Source organism: Cornus florida, unplaced genomic scaffold (assembly GCF_030987335.1).
Source record: "Cornus florida cultivar Cherokee Brave unplaced genomic scaffold, ASM3098733v1 CherokeeBrave_3.0.0_Hap2_Chr07, whole genome shotgun sequence".
Taxonomy (NCBI): Eukaryota; Viridiplantae; Streptophyta; class Magnoliopsida; order Cornales; family Cornaceae; genus Cornus; species Cornus florida.
In genome coordinates this window covers 975,503-989,095 of record NW_026775577.1, presented here as the reverse complement: position 1 = coordinate 989,095, position 13,593 = coordinate 975,503, and the positions used below count along the sequence as shown (strand labels likewise).

Below are 13,593 nucleotides of genomic sequence, written 5' to 3'. Positions count from 1 at the left end.
TTAATCAAATACTCAAAATGTATCAATCAAGTGTCAAAGATGTGTCCAAGATAATAATAATTATTTTTAAATAATAAAAACGATTATGAAATGTCCGCGACTTTGTAATAAAATTCATTTATAAATAATAAAAAAGACTATAAAATATTAGACACATGTCTAAAAATTATCAATGGTCAATGGAGTGCCGTAGGTATCAAATACGGATAGGAAGAAATAACTGTGCTTCTTAGATTGTCACTCTTGCCTTTATGTCACTATATATTTAGCCAAAATGAGATAAATTTACATGGATAATGAATCATGTTCCATCAAATAAAAATAAAATAAAAAAATGGTCTACATTGCACCATGTAAGCGGTGATTGGATCATGGGGTGGGCCATCCGCGGAAACCATTTTGTTTGATAAAAAGCCGTAATATAAATATTAGATTAAATCTTTTGGCTCCATGAAATTTTGATTCATCACCGTATCATTCACAATTTCACGCAACAAACTCACTGTTCTACTACGAAGGAAATGAGCGACGAGTACCAGAGCTCGGGAATGTTGTCCAGAGAACAGTTGCTTCATCTCTTTGATCGCTTCTCTTTTCTCACTTCCCAACCTGGTAAACCTTTTTTTCCCTCTCTCTCTCTCTCTCTTCACAATTAGCGTTATGAACACTTTTTTTTCTTTGTCAAATTGACATGTAGATGTGAAGGACCGAATTGCAGACGCTGTCCTGAATGAAAATCAGGTAATTTTGCCCTTTACTCGATCCGCTACTCGTTCTTCATTCCTTCTCCAATGTGGCTTGGCTCTGAATTTTACTGTTGACCTAAATTAGTTCTTCTGTAGACCGCTGATTTAAACTATAATCATGAAAATTTAGGGTTATGGTTTTAGGGTACGGTTAGTAACTTATCTTGAGTCTTGTATTCTTATGATTTTTTTTTATTTTTTTTTCTTCATCTTATAATATCAAGCGACTTATATGAGAGTTATCATCTTGCCTAGGTTGAAGTCTTTGGTTTAGTTGTTTACGTTATCATATTATTTTGATTCTGCATGGAATTTGTTTCTTCTGTATTTTGAAGTTGATTTAATTCTCGAGAAAAAAACAAAAAAGTTGGGAAAATGGAGAGGGGCTTTCTGAGCATTTCTTTGTACCTTTTTCTCAATTATTGTTTTTGATGACCAAAGGGATGCTGAAGCTGTATGACTTTGTATTTATTGTCAAATCAATAAAAGGCTGTACCCAATCCCATTTTTTGCCGGCTATTATGATTTCTAGCGTCTTTCTACCATTTTGGCTTTTTGATTTTTTTTTTTTTTTTACTTATCATGCAGAAGATGTCAAACTCTGAATCTTATAACTTTCTGGTACCAATACCAATTGTGTTGGAATTGGGTCAGTGAGATGGGAACTGTGAGACATTAACTGGAAATTGAATATTGAAGTCGACAGTTAAGCTACTTTATGAGGGAATTTTTGCTTCATTGCATGTTTGACAAGATATGCTAAGATGGTTAGAGATCATTCATTTGATGGGTATATCCATGAACCAGAAAACCTTATGTAGATTCTCAATGTACATGTCCTGAATGAAGCTTTTTTTATATATCTATTGATAAATTAAGGAGACCAATTTTACATATTTAAAGTAGCTGGAAATTGAACAAAGCCTGTAATTTAGCTTATTCGATCATGTAATGATGTACATTAGTCTTTTTTTTTTCCTTTCTTAGTTGGTACTCTCACACACACATGCCTTTATGGAGGCTCGAACCCCCCCAACCTCCCTTCGGAAAGTAGGGGCCTAGTACCACTAGGTTACTGGCCTGTTGGTGATGTAGACTAGTTTGTTGTAGACAATATAAAACGATGACTAAAGGACTATCTTTGCTCTGTGTGGGGCTATATGGAGTGAGCCCTTTGTCGTACTTCCACATATTATTTCTAACATTCTGTTAACAGCTTCTTGGGGGGTTTGTTTAATCATTTTAGTGCTTCATCTAGTATTAATATTATGCAGGAAGCTGTTGCTGTAACCACTGCGATACAAGAGGAGATATTTTTGGAGATGGGGGTTGGTAAGTTTCTCTTGATTGATATAATAGCCTTGTCAACTCAAATTTTGTACGCATAATGTTGACTTCTTTCTCAATAATGGTAGTATATTATGTTTTCTTGATGGGTGAAATGACACCTCCTAGTGGCGCTGCACGTGTTATGATGTGTTTGCAGTTGTTGGTTGGCTACGCCTCTGTTCCACAAGCTTCAGTGGCAGAATTCAGTTACCAGAAATGTTCTTCAATTCCTTTCCACATGTATTTGTTTCATATTATGTATAGAAGATTCCCTTTGTCCTCAATGGTTTGATAAGACGTCCTTATGGCCTAGACAGAAATGAACTCAAGGCAAAAAAAGTCCCAAACGTCTTACAGACGTTACGTCTTCATGATTTTGCCAGATACTGCAAGTGAAGGTTTTTCAGGAAAAAAAAGTCTTTACAGATGTCTATATGTGAATGCATAGACGTCTATGTGCTTAACTTGCAGATCCAACTTTTTCTCAAAATGTCTTACAGACGTCTATATGTTCTAGATAGACATCCATGCCTTCGTAATTCTTGAAAATACTGTAAAGGCATTTTTGGGCTCTATATAAGCACTGCATTTCGCTAAACGTGACACCAAACACACCTATAAGTGCTCTAACGATCATATTTCAAAAAGGGTTATAAATACCCAATGCCCTCGACATTTTTGGGTGTGCAAGAGCGCAAGAGAGAGAGACCTACTTTGTGCACAAACTTGAACATCTCTTGTAGGTAAGATCTTTTGCAGGTAAGATATACCATTAAGCTTAAACTTGCATATCATTCATTCGTAGGAACCACCATTGAGCCTAATCTTGCAAATCATTCATTGTGATTCATCATTGCCCTAGAGTTGAATTTTCTATTGAATACTTCATCTATAACTCTATGTTTGTGAGCTTGTATTGCCATATCTATCTTTTAAGAGATATTTATTGTTGCACTCCAAACTTCATTTCGTATTCTTGGAGTGCAAAGCGGGTTGGTGTAACCTTTGGGTTCTAAGTGAAGGGATTTTCACTTAAGGAAGAAAGAGAGTTTGTGAAGCCTCTTGTAAAGGCTTGCTCTCCGCCTGTGAAGGAGAGTGGGTTTGTGTTCGACCCGTAAGAAGTTGTAAAGGTTTCCTTTCCACAAGGAGAGTGGTATAGTGGATTTGGAATTCTTTAGAGGTGCTCTTGAGGCAAGGACGTAGGCCCAGCCCCGGGCCCGGGGGGGGGGGGGGGGGGGGGGACCACTTTACGAGTTTGTGTTCTGTTTGTTGCATCTCTCTACCCTTATATCTCTTTACTTTCACCCTTTTTAATTTTTAGCTTGCATATATATTTGCTAACTTTTATTTTAAAGCTTTTAAATTGAAGTTTGCACATACTTGTTATGGCAAAACCCAGTGCATAAGGCTCCCGCCATTGTGGGGTCTGGGGAGTGTTAGATGTACGCAACCTTACCTTTTATGCAAAGAGGTTGCTTCTTTGTTTTCAAACCTGTGACCTCCAAGTCATAACGGAGTAACCTTACCGTTTGCACATACTTGTTAAATCTCACTTTTAGAATCATTTAATCGGATTATATTTGCATTTCCATTTGCTAAATCTACTTGCACATTAAATGTTTGATAAAAGTAAAAAATCTACTATAGTTTGCCAAAAGACCCAATTCACACCCTCTCTTGGGTCATTGTTTGTGCAACAATTGGTCTAAAGAGCCAATGGTAGACGTTATTTTGTAATATCACTGCATATCTAACATTTAAGAATCATGCTTTCTATTACAGATCCAAGGTTTGGTCTAGCTTGTTTGGGAAAAGTGAATATGACTTATGAGAATGACCAGGATCTAATGATTCGCTTTTATGGATTCGTTGCAAAGTAATCTCTCTCTCTCTCTCTCTCTCACACACACACAGAGTCTCAGTGTGTGTGTCTTGTGGTAGTTTAGAGTTCCTATCCATTTCAATGCATTTTTCAGGCAAGGTATTTGGACAACTGTCCAAGTCAGCTGCTATGTAAACATTTTTCTCATTTGATGCATTTGTGTTCAAAGTTCTTACAATCTATTTGAAGAAGGAAATTTTATCTGGACTATTTCTGTTTTAGTAGAGATGGTAAAAAGAAAAATATGATACCATCTTGGTTTAACTGAAACTATGGTGTTACAGCGAAATGGGAACCTAAATTTATGCAGTTAATTCCTGATAGTAAGGTTCAGATTTTGTCGAGTATCTGTTGGGTTTCTTAAATGTCGTTACCTAGTTTGATGCTGATTTGTGTGGATTATTGGAATGGGTGGACTGGATACTTGGCAATATTATGCACAAAGCAGCTCCGCACATTTAAACCTGCATTTTCACACTTGACAATCCAATTTTAGACATTCCACCAATACTGAAATTTCTTCTCGCAAAATATCAATTGATGTAAAATAACATAAATTATTAGTTGTGTAGAAAAATGGCTGATGCTATGAATATTATGGAAATGACAGGGAAGAGATGGCTTGTGAGGAAGCCGAGCTTGGACCAGATAAATTTGCTGAAAGAATGCACATGCAACATGAATTACAAGAACAGGTATAAATTATTTAAATTTTTTTGAAGGAATTAATTGGAAAATGGATATATTAGAAGATTGGGTTGAATCTTTTGGCAGCAACTGGAGATGCTGAAGCACATGCGATATTTTCACCTGGATGATCAGTCTGTGATCCTTGAGAAGGTACTATCTGTATATGCTTTAGTAGACTGCAGTGGACATCATTGATTTGGACCTCAGGACATAGAAATGATATATATATATATATATATATATAAATTTTATTTTATTATTATTATTTTTTTAATTTTTTATATCATTTAATTTTCTGGAAAATAGTAAGCAGATTAGATTACCTGGGAGGGAATATCATTTCTTTGGTTTGCTTCGGCCCAATACTTTATACTGCTGACAGTTCATCCTATATTTGGTTCATTTTGATAACCATGCTGGTGATGAATTGGGGGGAGAGTTATTTTCGGTCCCAAAGTTAGGAGATTGATGATCTATTTAGCAAATTAACTAGTTAAACATTCACTATTTCTTAGCTCAATCTCTCCCCAGAGCTGGGGGATCAAGTTAACTAGTACGAGGTGCAACCTGACTGTTGCAGAACTAATAAAAAATATATATATAGAGGTTATAGATTGTGTTGTGTTAGAGCAGGAATTGTTGGTTCAGGAAAGCTATAAAGAGATCATCCTTTTTTTAGGAAAGTAATAAAGAGATCATCCTTGTTGCTTGTTATGAACACCTTTCTCCACTTTTTTTTGGTTATGTTAGGCAAGGCATGAGCCAATATATTTTGAGGTGCCAATGGTAAAGCCCTACCTACGGTGATTTGGTATCATGTGGAACTCCAATTGATATTTTGCAGTCAAAGCTTCCACTCCCTTTTGTGCTCCGTTCGGTAGGAAGGAAAAAAATTGAACGGAAGGGAGAGAAGAAATGATGACTGAGAGTCTGGGACATCCCTAAGGAAGAGATTAAGTGTTTCCCTCTTTTGGAAGAGAATGAAAAAAACTGACAATTTAATTTGATCTGTAGGATAAAAGGAGAGATAAATTTTCAAGTTGTTTTTACCATTAAACCCATCCCTTACTTTATTTATGGGATTTATTAAATATTTATGAAGGATGATATAGTAATTTAAAAACTTCTGTAATAGGCTCACTTATTTCTCTCCTATCTTCCGCCCATATTTGAGCGGATAAAAATTTGTGGAGGAGGACTCGTCCTTTCTTTCCTTATATCATCTCTACAGAATGAAAAAAATTTGTTCCTTCCTTTCTATTTTCCTTCCACCCCTCTTCTTTCCTTCTTACCAAACCTAGCATAATTTAGTGTCAGTTGATTGCTGGTACCTTCCTTTTGGAGCTGCAATTTTGTGGCTGGATGTGGTGGGCAATAGAATGCATGGGAAGCAGAGGGCAATCATACTCTCTTCTTCTTTTTGTGTGTCTGAACAACTTTTGTCTTGATACTTTGACCCATTGTGGTTTATAATACAGCCCCATAATATATCTATTCGTTAACTGGCCTTGTGTTTTGCAGTTGCGTGAGCAGATGGAGATGGCCAATTTTGATAGTGAGGCATCAGTTTTTTCAGTGGAACAGATCCAAGATATTGTTCGAAGGAAGGTATCACCTGTATTTAGGCCAAGATAGTTGGATTTTCACCTACTGCACCTCACACTCATAGGAGGACTCCCGATTAAGAAGGGGGTATGACATGAACTTGAAGAGGGCTTACTTGAATGTTAAGTGAATGGCTTGAATCTACTTGTATACTTATTTTAGGTACCTTAGGGTTATCTGTTTGACATTATATTCCAGTGGAATCACATAACACCATTTTAAAGATAATTTGTTGTTTACTTTATCATATCAGCAATCCACTTTTAATTGTCAAAAGTGGTTTACAAATTTTGTCCGAATGGTCTAAATGTGATTGGGTGAGGATACCATTGTCAATATGATGACATGATATTCCGGGGTATAATAATGTTTTTGGTTGGGGAAGGATTCAGTATGATTCTTGAGCCTTCTTCCAATTATGTTACTAGAAATGAGTTTCCTGGACGTAGTGATTAGATACATGGTTATTAATTGTGATGACCAGCAGAGCCGAGCTACACTGAGTTAGCGATTGGTTATTAGAGTTTTGGGAGGCTTTAATTAGTGCGTCACTTGACTGGGAGTTTCAAGTGTGTTGATAACTTTGCAGCATTTAAAGAAATTTATGACTTAAAAAAAAAAATTTTAAAAACTAGAAACTGGTTATGGTGGTAATTTTCTATCAGGCTAAATGGAAAATGAAAGGAAAGTGAAGTGAATGAAAAGAAAAGTTATTTTTTAACATACATTTTATTAGAATGAAAATTTATTCAAAAAAAGTTGTAGGAAAATATTAGTTTGTTAATTTGGATGATATGACAGTGAAAAAAAAAGTGATCGTACATACCCAAACTATACTTATAATTTCAAATACTAAAAAATATAATGAATATGTGTTTGATAATGTCTATTTATAACAAATAAATAGTAAAATGATGAATTATTAAATTTAATAATATAATTATTTATATATTTATTTCTATTGTTTATATTTAAAAGAAGATTCCATAATATTTTCCTATGTAGAAGTAGAACTACTTGTTAGTTCATGACAAACAATATATATAAAATTGAGATGAAGAAACTGATGGCAATAAAACAAATAAATAAGTTGTTTTGTAGATAACTTGTCTCTTTAAAACGGAGTAGAAAAACAAAGAACCAATTTTATTTTTATTATTTTGTTTTATAGAAAACTTACATCTTAGAAACTCATTAGAAAAACAAAAAAAAAAAATGTTTTTGGAGAGAACTTGCCTATTGAAACCACTAAAAAACAAAGAAAGAAAGAAGTTTGCATTAGTTGTTGGGTAAATTAGGAATGTCAAATAAAAATAGTAAAATACACTCTTTTCACAATAACATATTATTTCCTTGTGTTTTTTGCGGGAAATGTTGTAGGAGAAAATAACTTGATATGGAAATTAAAATTTTTATTACATTTCATTTTCCCTCTATCCAAACTAAAAAAAAATTTAAAAATTTTCTCTTTCCTTTCTTTCTAGTTGATTCCATCTAACCAAACGAAGCCTAATTAAAGATTTTTTTTTTTTTCTTTTTTTTTTATTTCTAAAGACTTGATAAACATCCCATTTACATAAGTACTGTTCCAGATTTTAATTCTTGATGAAACAGGCTATGACCTAGATATATCAGATCCATACTTTTCATAGGGAGGTCAGGGGTTCGAACCTCGGTGGAAAAAAAAAAAAAAAAAAAAAATCCCTGACGATACAATAATCATAATTTTTTGGTCAGAAAATATTTGAAGCAAAATGGATAAATTTCATAGCAAATGACTCAAAAAGTATTTATTTTATTTTTATTATTTTTATTTTTTAACAAAAGTAAAGCAAAAGTTAGTTTATTTAGCGACAATTTTGTTTTCATTTTTTTCCCAAAAAAAAAAATGGAAAGACCCTTATACCAACTGTATATATATTGTCAAAAATAGAAAACCAGCAGCTTCTTAAAAAACACATGTTATTTTATAGAAAATTTATTAAAATGTAGCTTTCAAAAACATTTATATATCAAAATAGTGAAAAATATCATTTCATCTTCTTAAGAGAAATCTTCAGGTTAAAGGAGTTATTTAACAAAAACTTAGCTCTGGGAGTGATGTGCCATAAAATGATAGCAAGGTGGGTTACATGTAATTGAAGCAGCTCCTAAAAAAAATAAAACACCATTTGCCATTGTAACATATGGATGAATCAAAGTCACCTGATATCCAAGATCAAAGAAATTGGTTCCATTTAAAAATGACTAAGGATTTTATCATTTGACAACTTTTCATTTCCGGGATGAAATGATGTAAAATGCAAGATCTTTAAGGGCAAATGCATGCAGCCTTGTTTCCGCATACGCAAAGGCTGTCTCTGAGTTTCAAACCCGTGACCTCCAAGTCACAATAGAGCAACCTTACCTTTGCACCAAGGCTTGTTCTCAAATGTGGGATTTTATGATGAACTTGAAAGTGACACAAGTTTTATCTAGAAAAGTTATTAATGACTAGCAAAACTGCAAAAGAGTTACCAAGAGGAAAGCACAAATATAGGGATACATCAAATATGAGAGCCATTTAGAAGGAAAGAACAACAAATTTTCAAGAAATTTAAGTGTCAGTTAAAAAGTATCCCACATAGCGTAAAGCGTCCCTCTGTCTATTTTGCACCTTTTGACATTCTTGCACCATACACTTCCAAATGATCTGCAGTTTTAACAAAAATCAGTCAACCCAAATAGCCAAAATCTCCAGATATAGTTATAACAAATCATTTAACTTTTTAACTGCATAGTCCAAAATATGTATATTTTGCAATTCACTAGGATGGCCATCCTAAAGAGTATAGAATAACACAGTGCCAGAGATAAATGTAGAAACTAGAAGGAAACAACCAAAAACAAAAGCTGATCCTGAAATTATACTTGAATAATAAGAATAATATATGAATATAATGTTTTTTTTTTTTTTGTTCTTCTTTTGGGTAAACATACCCATGCACACACACCCAGTGGGGGCTTAAACACTCGAGCCAATTCAAATCAACCTCCTCTTTTGGGAAGTGGTTGACATACCAGTCAAGCCAAGAATTTGGTGATGATCCTATATATATAAATTCTCCTTTTGAATGACTTTATTTATACATTGATGCAAAAGATATATAGATCCTTGCAAATTTATATTCAGGCAATAATTCAAATTACGTTTAGGATATATTCCCCTTGACATCGACCACCTAAACCACAACAAAAAAGTTTCCGATGTAAAACATTCGTTAGACCAGCAATACAAAGAGCCAATAGACTCCCACAAAATTCCAGGTTGCAAGTTGATACAAAACTCCTCAAGTAGGCTAGAAATACAATTTATTGATTATGGAAATCTACATACAAAAGCACAAGCCGCCCCTCATTGGAAAGTGAGGGAATAAGGTCCATTACTGAATTGACTACCATTGTGGCCAACCTTTCTTTGAAAATGCCAATTCAATTGATAACAAACTTTCTAAAGATATACTAGAGATCCACCAACTCAAACTGTTCTCAATGTCATTTAAGTGCAGAAAAGAAACACTACTATGGGTAATCAAAAACTAACAAATAAAGTTACCAAGTACAGAAAACAGCACATGGTATGTTCAATAATGGAGCAACAGATAAAAGATCTCCCCCAGTACAGCCAATTTGCTCAACCAACCCCCCCCACCAAAAAAAAAAAAAAAAAAACAATCTTTTACTATAGGTTTTTTTTTTTTTTTTTTTTTTTTTTTTTTTATTAGTAAAATTTATTGAAAGACGCTCCAAAGGGGGAGCGGAACCCAAAGGACAACACAAGGCTAAAAACTATAGGTAATTTTAGCCCGGTCCGAAAAATAAAATTTATTACTAGTATCAGCGCACCCAAAAAAATATTAGTCCACCCCATTAACAATTCCTGGATCCGCCCTTGATTGTGTATCTTACAGTTACATGTATGATAGCATGAGTTTTTTGTGCCTGTTTGATAATCACATGCATGCAATAATTCCATTTTGTTCATAGCATTTGTGGGAGCAATCCATCATTTACTGTAAAAGTGTCTATTACCAAATTTCTTTAATAGGCATTAGGTGGGAGATTGGGATGGCACTCAAGTGAGAATTTGGGAGGATGATTGGATCCCAGCTCTGGACAGTAAAAATTTGGATTCTGTTAGAAGAGATGACAGGGTGCAATGGGTATCCGATTTGGTAGGGCAGCGCTGGTGGCTGTTTAACTCAAGGGATGCTAGATATGTTCTTCAGATTCCTTTAAAGATTATTTCTCGGTTAGATTGTAAAGTTAGGGGACCGACTTCCAATTAGGGCTGCAAATGAACTGATTTATAAATGAACAACTTGGACTCAACTCATTTAAAGCTTGAAACAGGCTTGTTCATTATGCAAACGAGCCAAGCTCGAGCTCGTTTTCGAGGCCCATTTAGTAAACGAGCCGACCCCAAACAATATTAGGCTAGGCTCGGCTCGTCTACACTCGTGAACATAAGCTCGAATATGCTCGTGAGCACATGATTGAGTAGGGCTTGTATAGGTTCATGAACGTAAACTTATGTAGGCTCATGAAAAATATTAATGAACATAAACTTATGTAGGCTCGTTTATGATGAACTGATTTTGAACACACGTTCAAATTGAGCCCGAACATCGTTTGTTATTAAACGAGCCAAGCTCAACTTTTCGAGCTCGTCACAATCCCAAGCTGAGCCCACAAACGAACGAGGTGGGCCCGAACAAGCTCAGGCTCGGCTCGGCTCATTTAATTTGCAACCCTACTCCTAGTGGTCATTTTTCTGTTAAATCAACTTATAAATTAAAAATGGATTTATTGCATCCTCTTTCCAGGGGGAATGTAGTCATGCATTAGAGAGGAGTTCCATGTGGAAAGGCATCTGGGCTATCAAGGTTCCTAGGAAGATTAATTTCTTCTTATGGCAGTTGTACGCTTTTAAAATATGGAAAACAGGAACTTGGTGGAATTGGGTATGTGTAAAGTATGTGGACAACATGAGAGTACAACCCATGTTATTTTTGAATGTCCCTTTGCACGTGTCATCTGGAGGTTAAGCCTTTTGAGGGTGGTATTTCCTGTTGGTTTTGCTGTCCGGTCACAGAGGTGGGTGTGGTTGGTTGATCAGTGGAAGGATATTTCTATAAAAACAGATTTGAAAAGCTTAGCTTCCACCAATTGTGTTTTTAGTTGTATCACGTGTGATTACTACAAGAGTATAAAGTTCATAAAGTTGTTGAGAGAGCTTTATTCCATTTTAATAAGTTTTCATCTGTCCATAATAGTTTGCATTTGGAATACCCTACCGATTCGATATCATCCCCTCTATCAGTACCATCTCAGCAGCTGTGGAAGCCTCTAGTGCAAGGGAGGTTGAAATTGAATATTGATGCTTCTTATCATCGATGGTCTAGAGAGGGAGGGGGTGGAATGATCCTAAGGGATGGGAAGGTCAGTTAGAGTTGCATCAATCTTGTTTTCCCTTTTATCTACAGCAATAACAACAGATGCATTTGTATGGAAGGAATCAATTTATCTCCTAGCCCAATGGGGTTACAGAGAGGTTGACATTGAGGGGACTGTAAGTCGATTATGCAGCTTCACCCAGTGGATTGTTCAACCCAAATTCTGATGGAGGATAGTGTTAACCTCGTGCATTGTTTTGGACTCCCCGTGTATGTGATACAGGGGCTCACATGTTGAGCAAGAAGGCCTTACAAGAGAAGTCTTCTGACTTAACTTGGACTGTGTGGCCTCAATGAAATTTGCCTTGTTGGACCAAAAAAAAAAAAACGAAGACAGAACTTCGCTAATTATGGTTATAGATAATTGGCAAAATTCAGACTTTGGTTATGTTAAAAATAAAAAATATCAGGTCTCAAAAACAACCTGTGTTTACATCTGTTTCTTGATCTGTATTAAAGGGGACATACATCATCGAAATTGAAGGCATCACAAAACAACATCTCACAACAAAACGCATGGGATCTTAATTTAACCATCAAACTTGCAATTAACTCCGCAGAATGACAAAGCTACAATAAACTCATAAATTAATCAGCGAAATCGAAATCAAAATCGAACAACGAGTCCTTCACAAACAAAAGAAATGGAGACTGCATCATTTGCATCGTAATCCTTTTTACACAAATTGAAGACGATAAATAAAACAATAAACATATCCCTTCAAAGAAGATTACCTTAAGAAGATCCGACGATGATGTTGTTGATAGGGATGAAGATCAGCTTCACGAAGAAGCCAACGAATCCCATCACCACGAACCCAATCGCTGTACGGAAAGCCACCTTCGTGAATTCTACAATTTCCGGCACAGTGTATTCCAGATCAGATCGATCAATCAGTGTTCATAACAATCCAAATCGAAAGAAGGTTTTTTAGAAAAACAAGAAATAAAATAAGAAACCATTTGAACAGAACTCCAATCGGTTCGATGAGAGTGTTACAGCACCATGTCGAAATTCAAAAAGATGGATCGATCAAAAACCTAACGCGAAAGAAGTGGTTAGATGAGAATGTTACCTTTGCGATCCGGCTTGTGGCATCTCTTGACGAGGCGAACGCTGTCCTTAGCGAATTCTCTCAATGGATCGAACACGGAATCTAGGGAATCCATAGCTTTGTGTGTATAGAGGGAGAGGATCGGAAGAACAGAGAAGGCTTAGATACGAAAGATGATGATGAGCGATTTAAACTAAACGAAGAAACGGAAGAAAAATGTACAGTGAAACTGAGTTAACTGACATGGATCCACCACGGCTTTGTTTTACGCCTGCGCGAATTTACTTTTACCTGTCGGACGAAAATACCCTCACGTTTAATATAACAAATTGGATTTTTCTGTATCTTTCTTATTTTATATTCAAATTAAATGCAAGTTTGATTCATATTTTTATCTATTCATTTGTTATATATATATATATATATAATAGAAGTTGAGTTTTGATTACTTCGTTACTTTTACATATTCACATCATTTTTATATTCTATGATCTGTTTGTGAATTGCTTTTACCTAGTATAAACTAAACAAGAACTCGAAGACAGGAATGTAGTAAAACTGATATAAATCGACCACACCTGTTGTGCGTAAATTAACTTTTAATTATATGACAAAAGAGCAGTTAAGAGGTAAGAGAGTGTTTAACCTCTTGGACCAAAGCATGAGGTCATATAATAGTTTTATTTTATTTTATTTTTTATTTTTTAACAAATAACTTTTCAGTTAATCATTTTGAACTCTGGAATAATTTGCAAATTTTGAATTCAAACAATTATTTAAAAAATTAAGTA

The 13,593-nt window shown here is 35.0% G+C and overlaps 2 protein-coding genes across 2 annotated transcripts; one reads left to right on the top strand and one right to left on the bottom strand.

The window, feature by feature from the left end:
• Positions 1 to 437: 437 nt before the first annotated feature.
• Positions 438 to 6,499, top strand: LOC132315644 (uncharacterized). The gene is made up of 7 exons (XM_059813984.1): positions 438 to 612; positions 698 to 741; positions 2,021 to 2,078; positions 3,858 to 3,951; positions 4,568 to 4,652; positions 4,732 to 4,797; positions 6,169 to 6,499. Exons 1-7 carry the CDS (start codon positions 522 to 524, stop codon positions 6,280 to 6,282), a joined length of 552 nt encoding a protein of 183 aa, XP_059669967.1. The 5' UTR covers positions 438 to 521; the 3' UTR covers positions 6,283 to 6,499.
• A 2,221-nt stretch (positions 6,500 to 8,720) lies between these two features.
• LOC132315643 (protein transport protein Sec61 subunit gamma-like) lies at positions 8,721 to 13,020 on the bottom strand. The gene is made up of 3 exons (XM_059813983.1): positions 12,824 to 13,020; positions 12,483 to 12,599; positions 8,721 to 8,944 (listed from the first exon to the last, which is right to left on the bottom strand). The coding sequence occupies exons 1-2, from the start codon at positions 12,915 to 12,917 to the stop codon at positions 12,484 to 12,486; spliced, it is 210 nt and encodes a 69-aa protein (XP_059669966.1). The 5' UTR covers positions 12,918 to 13,020; the 3' UTR covers positions 8,721 to 8,944; position 12,483.
• Positions 13,021 to 13,593: the final 573 nt, after the last annotated feature.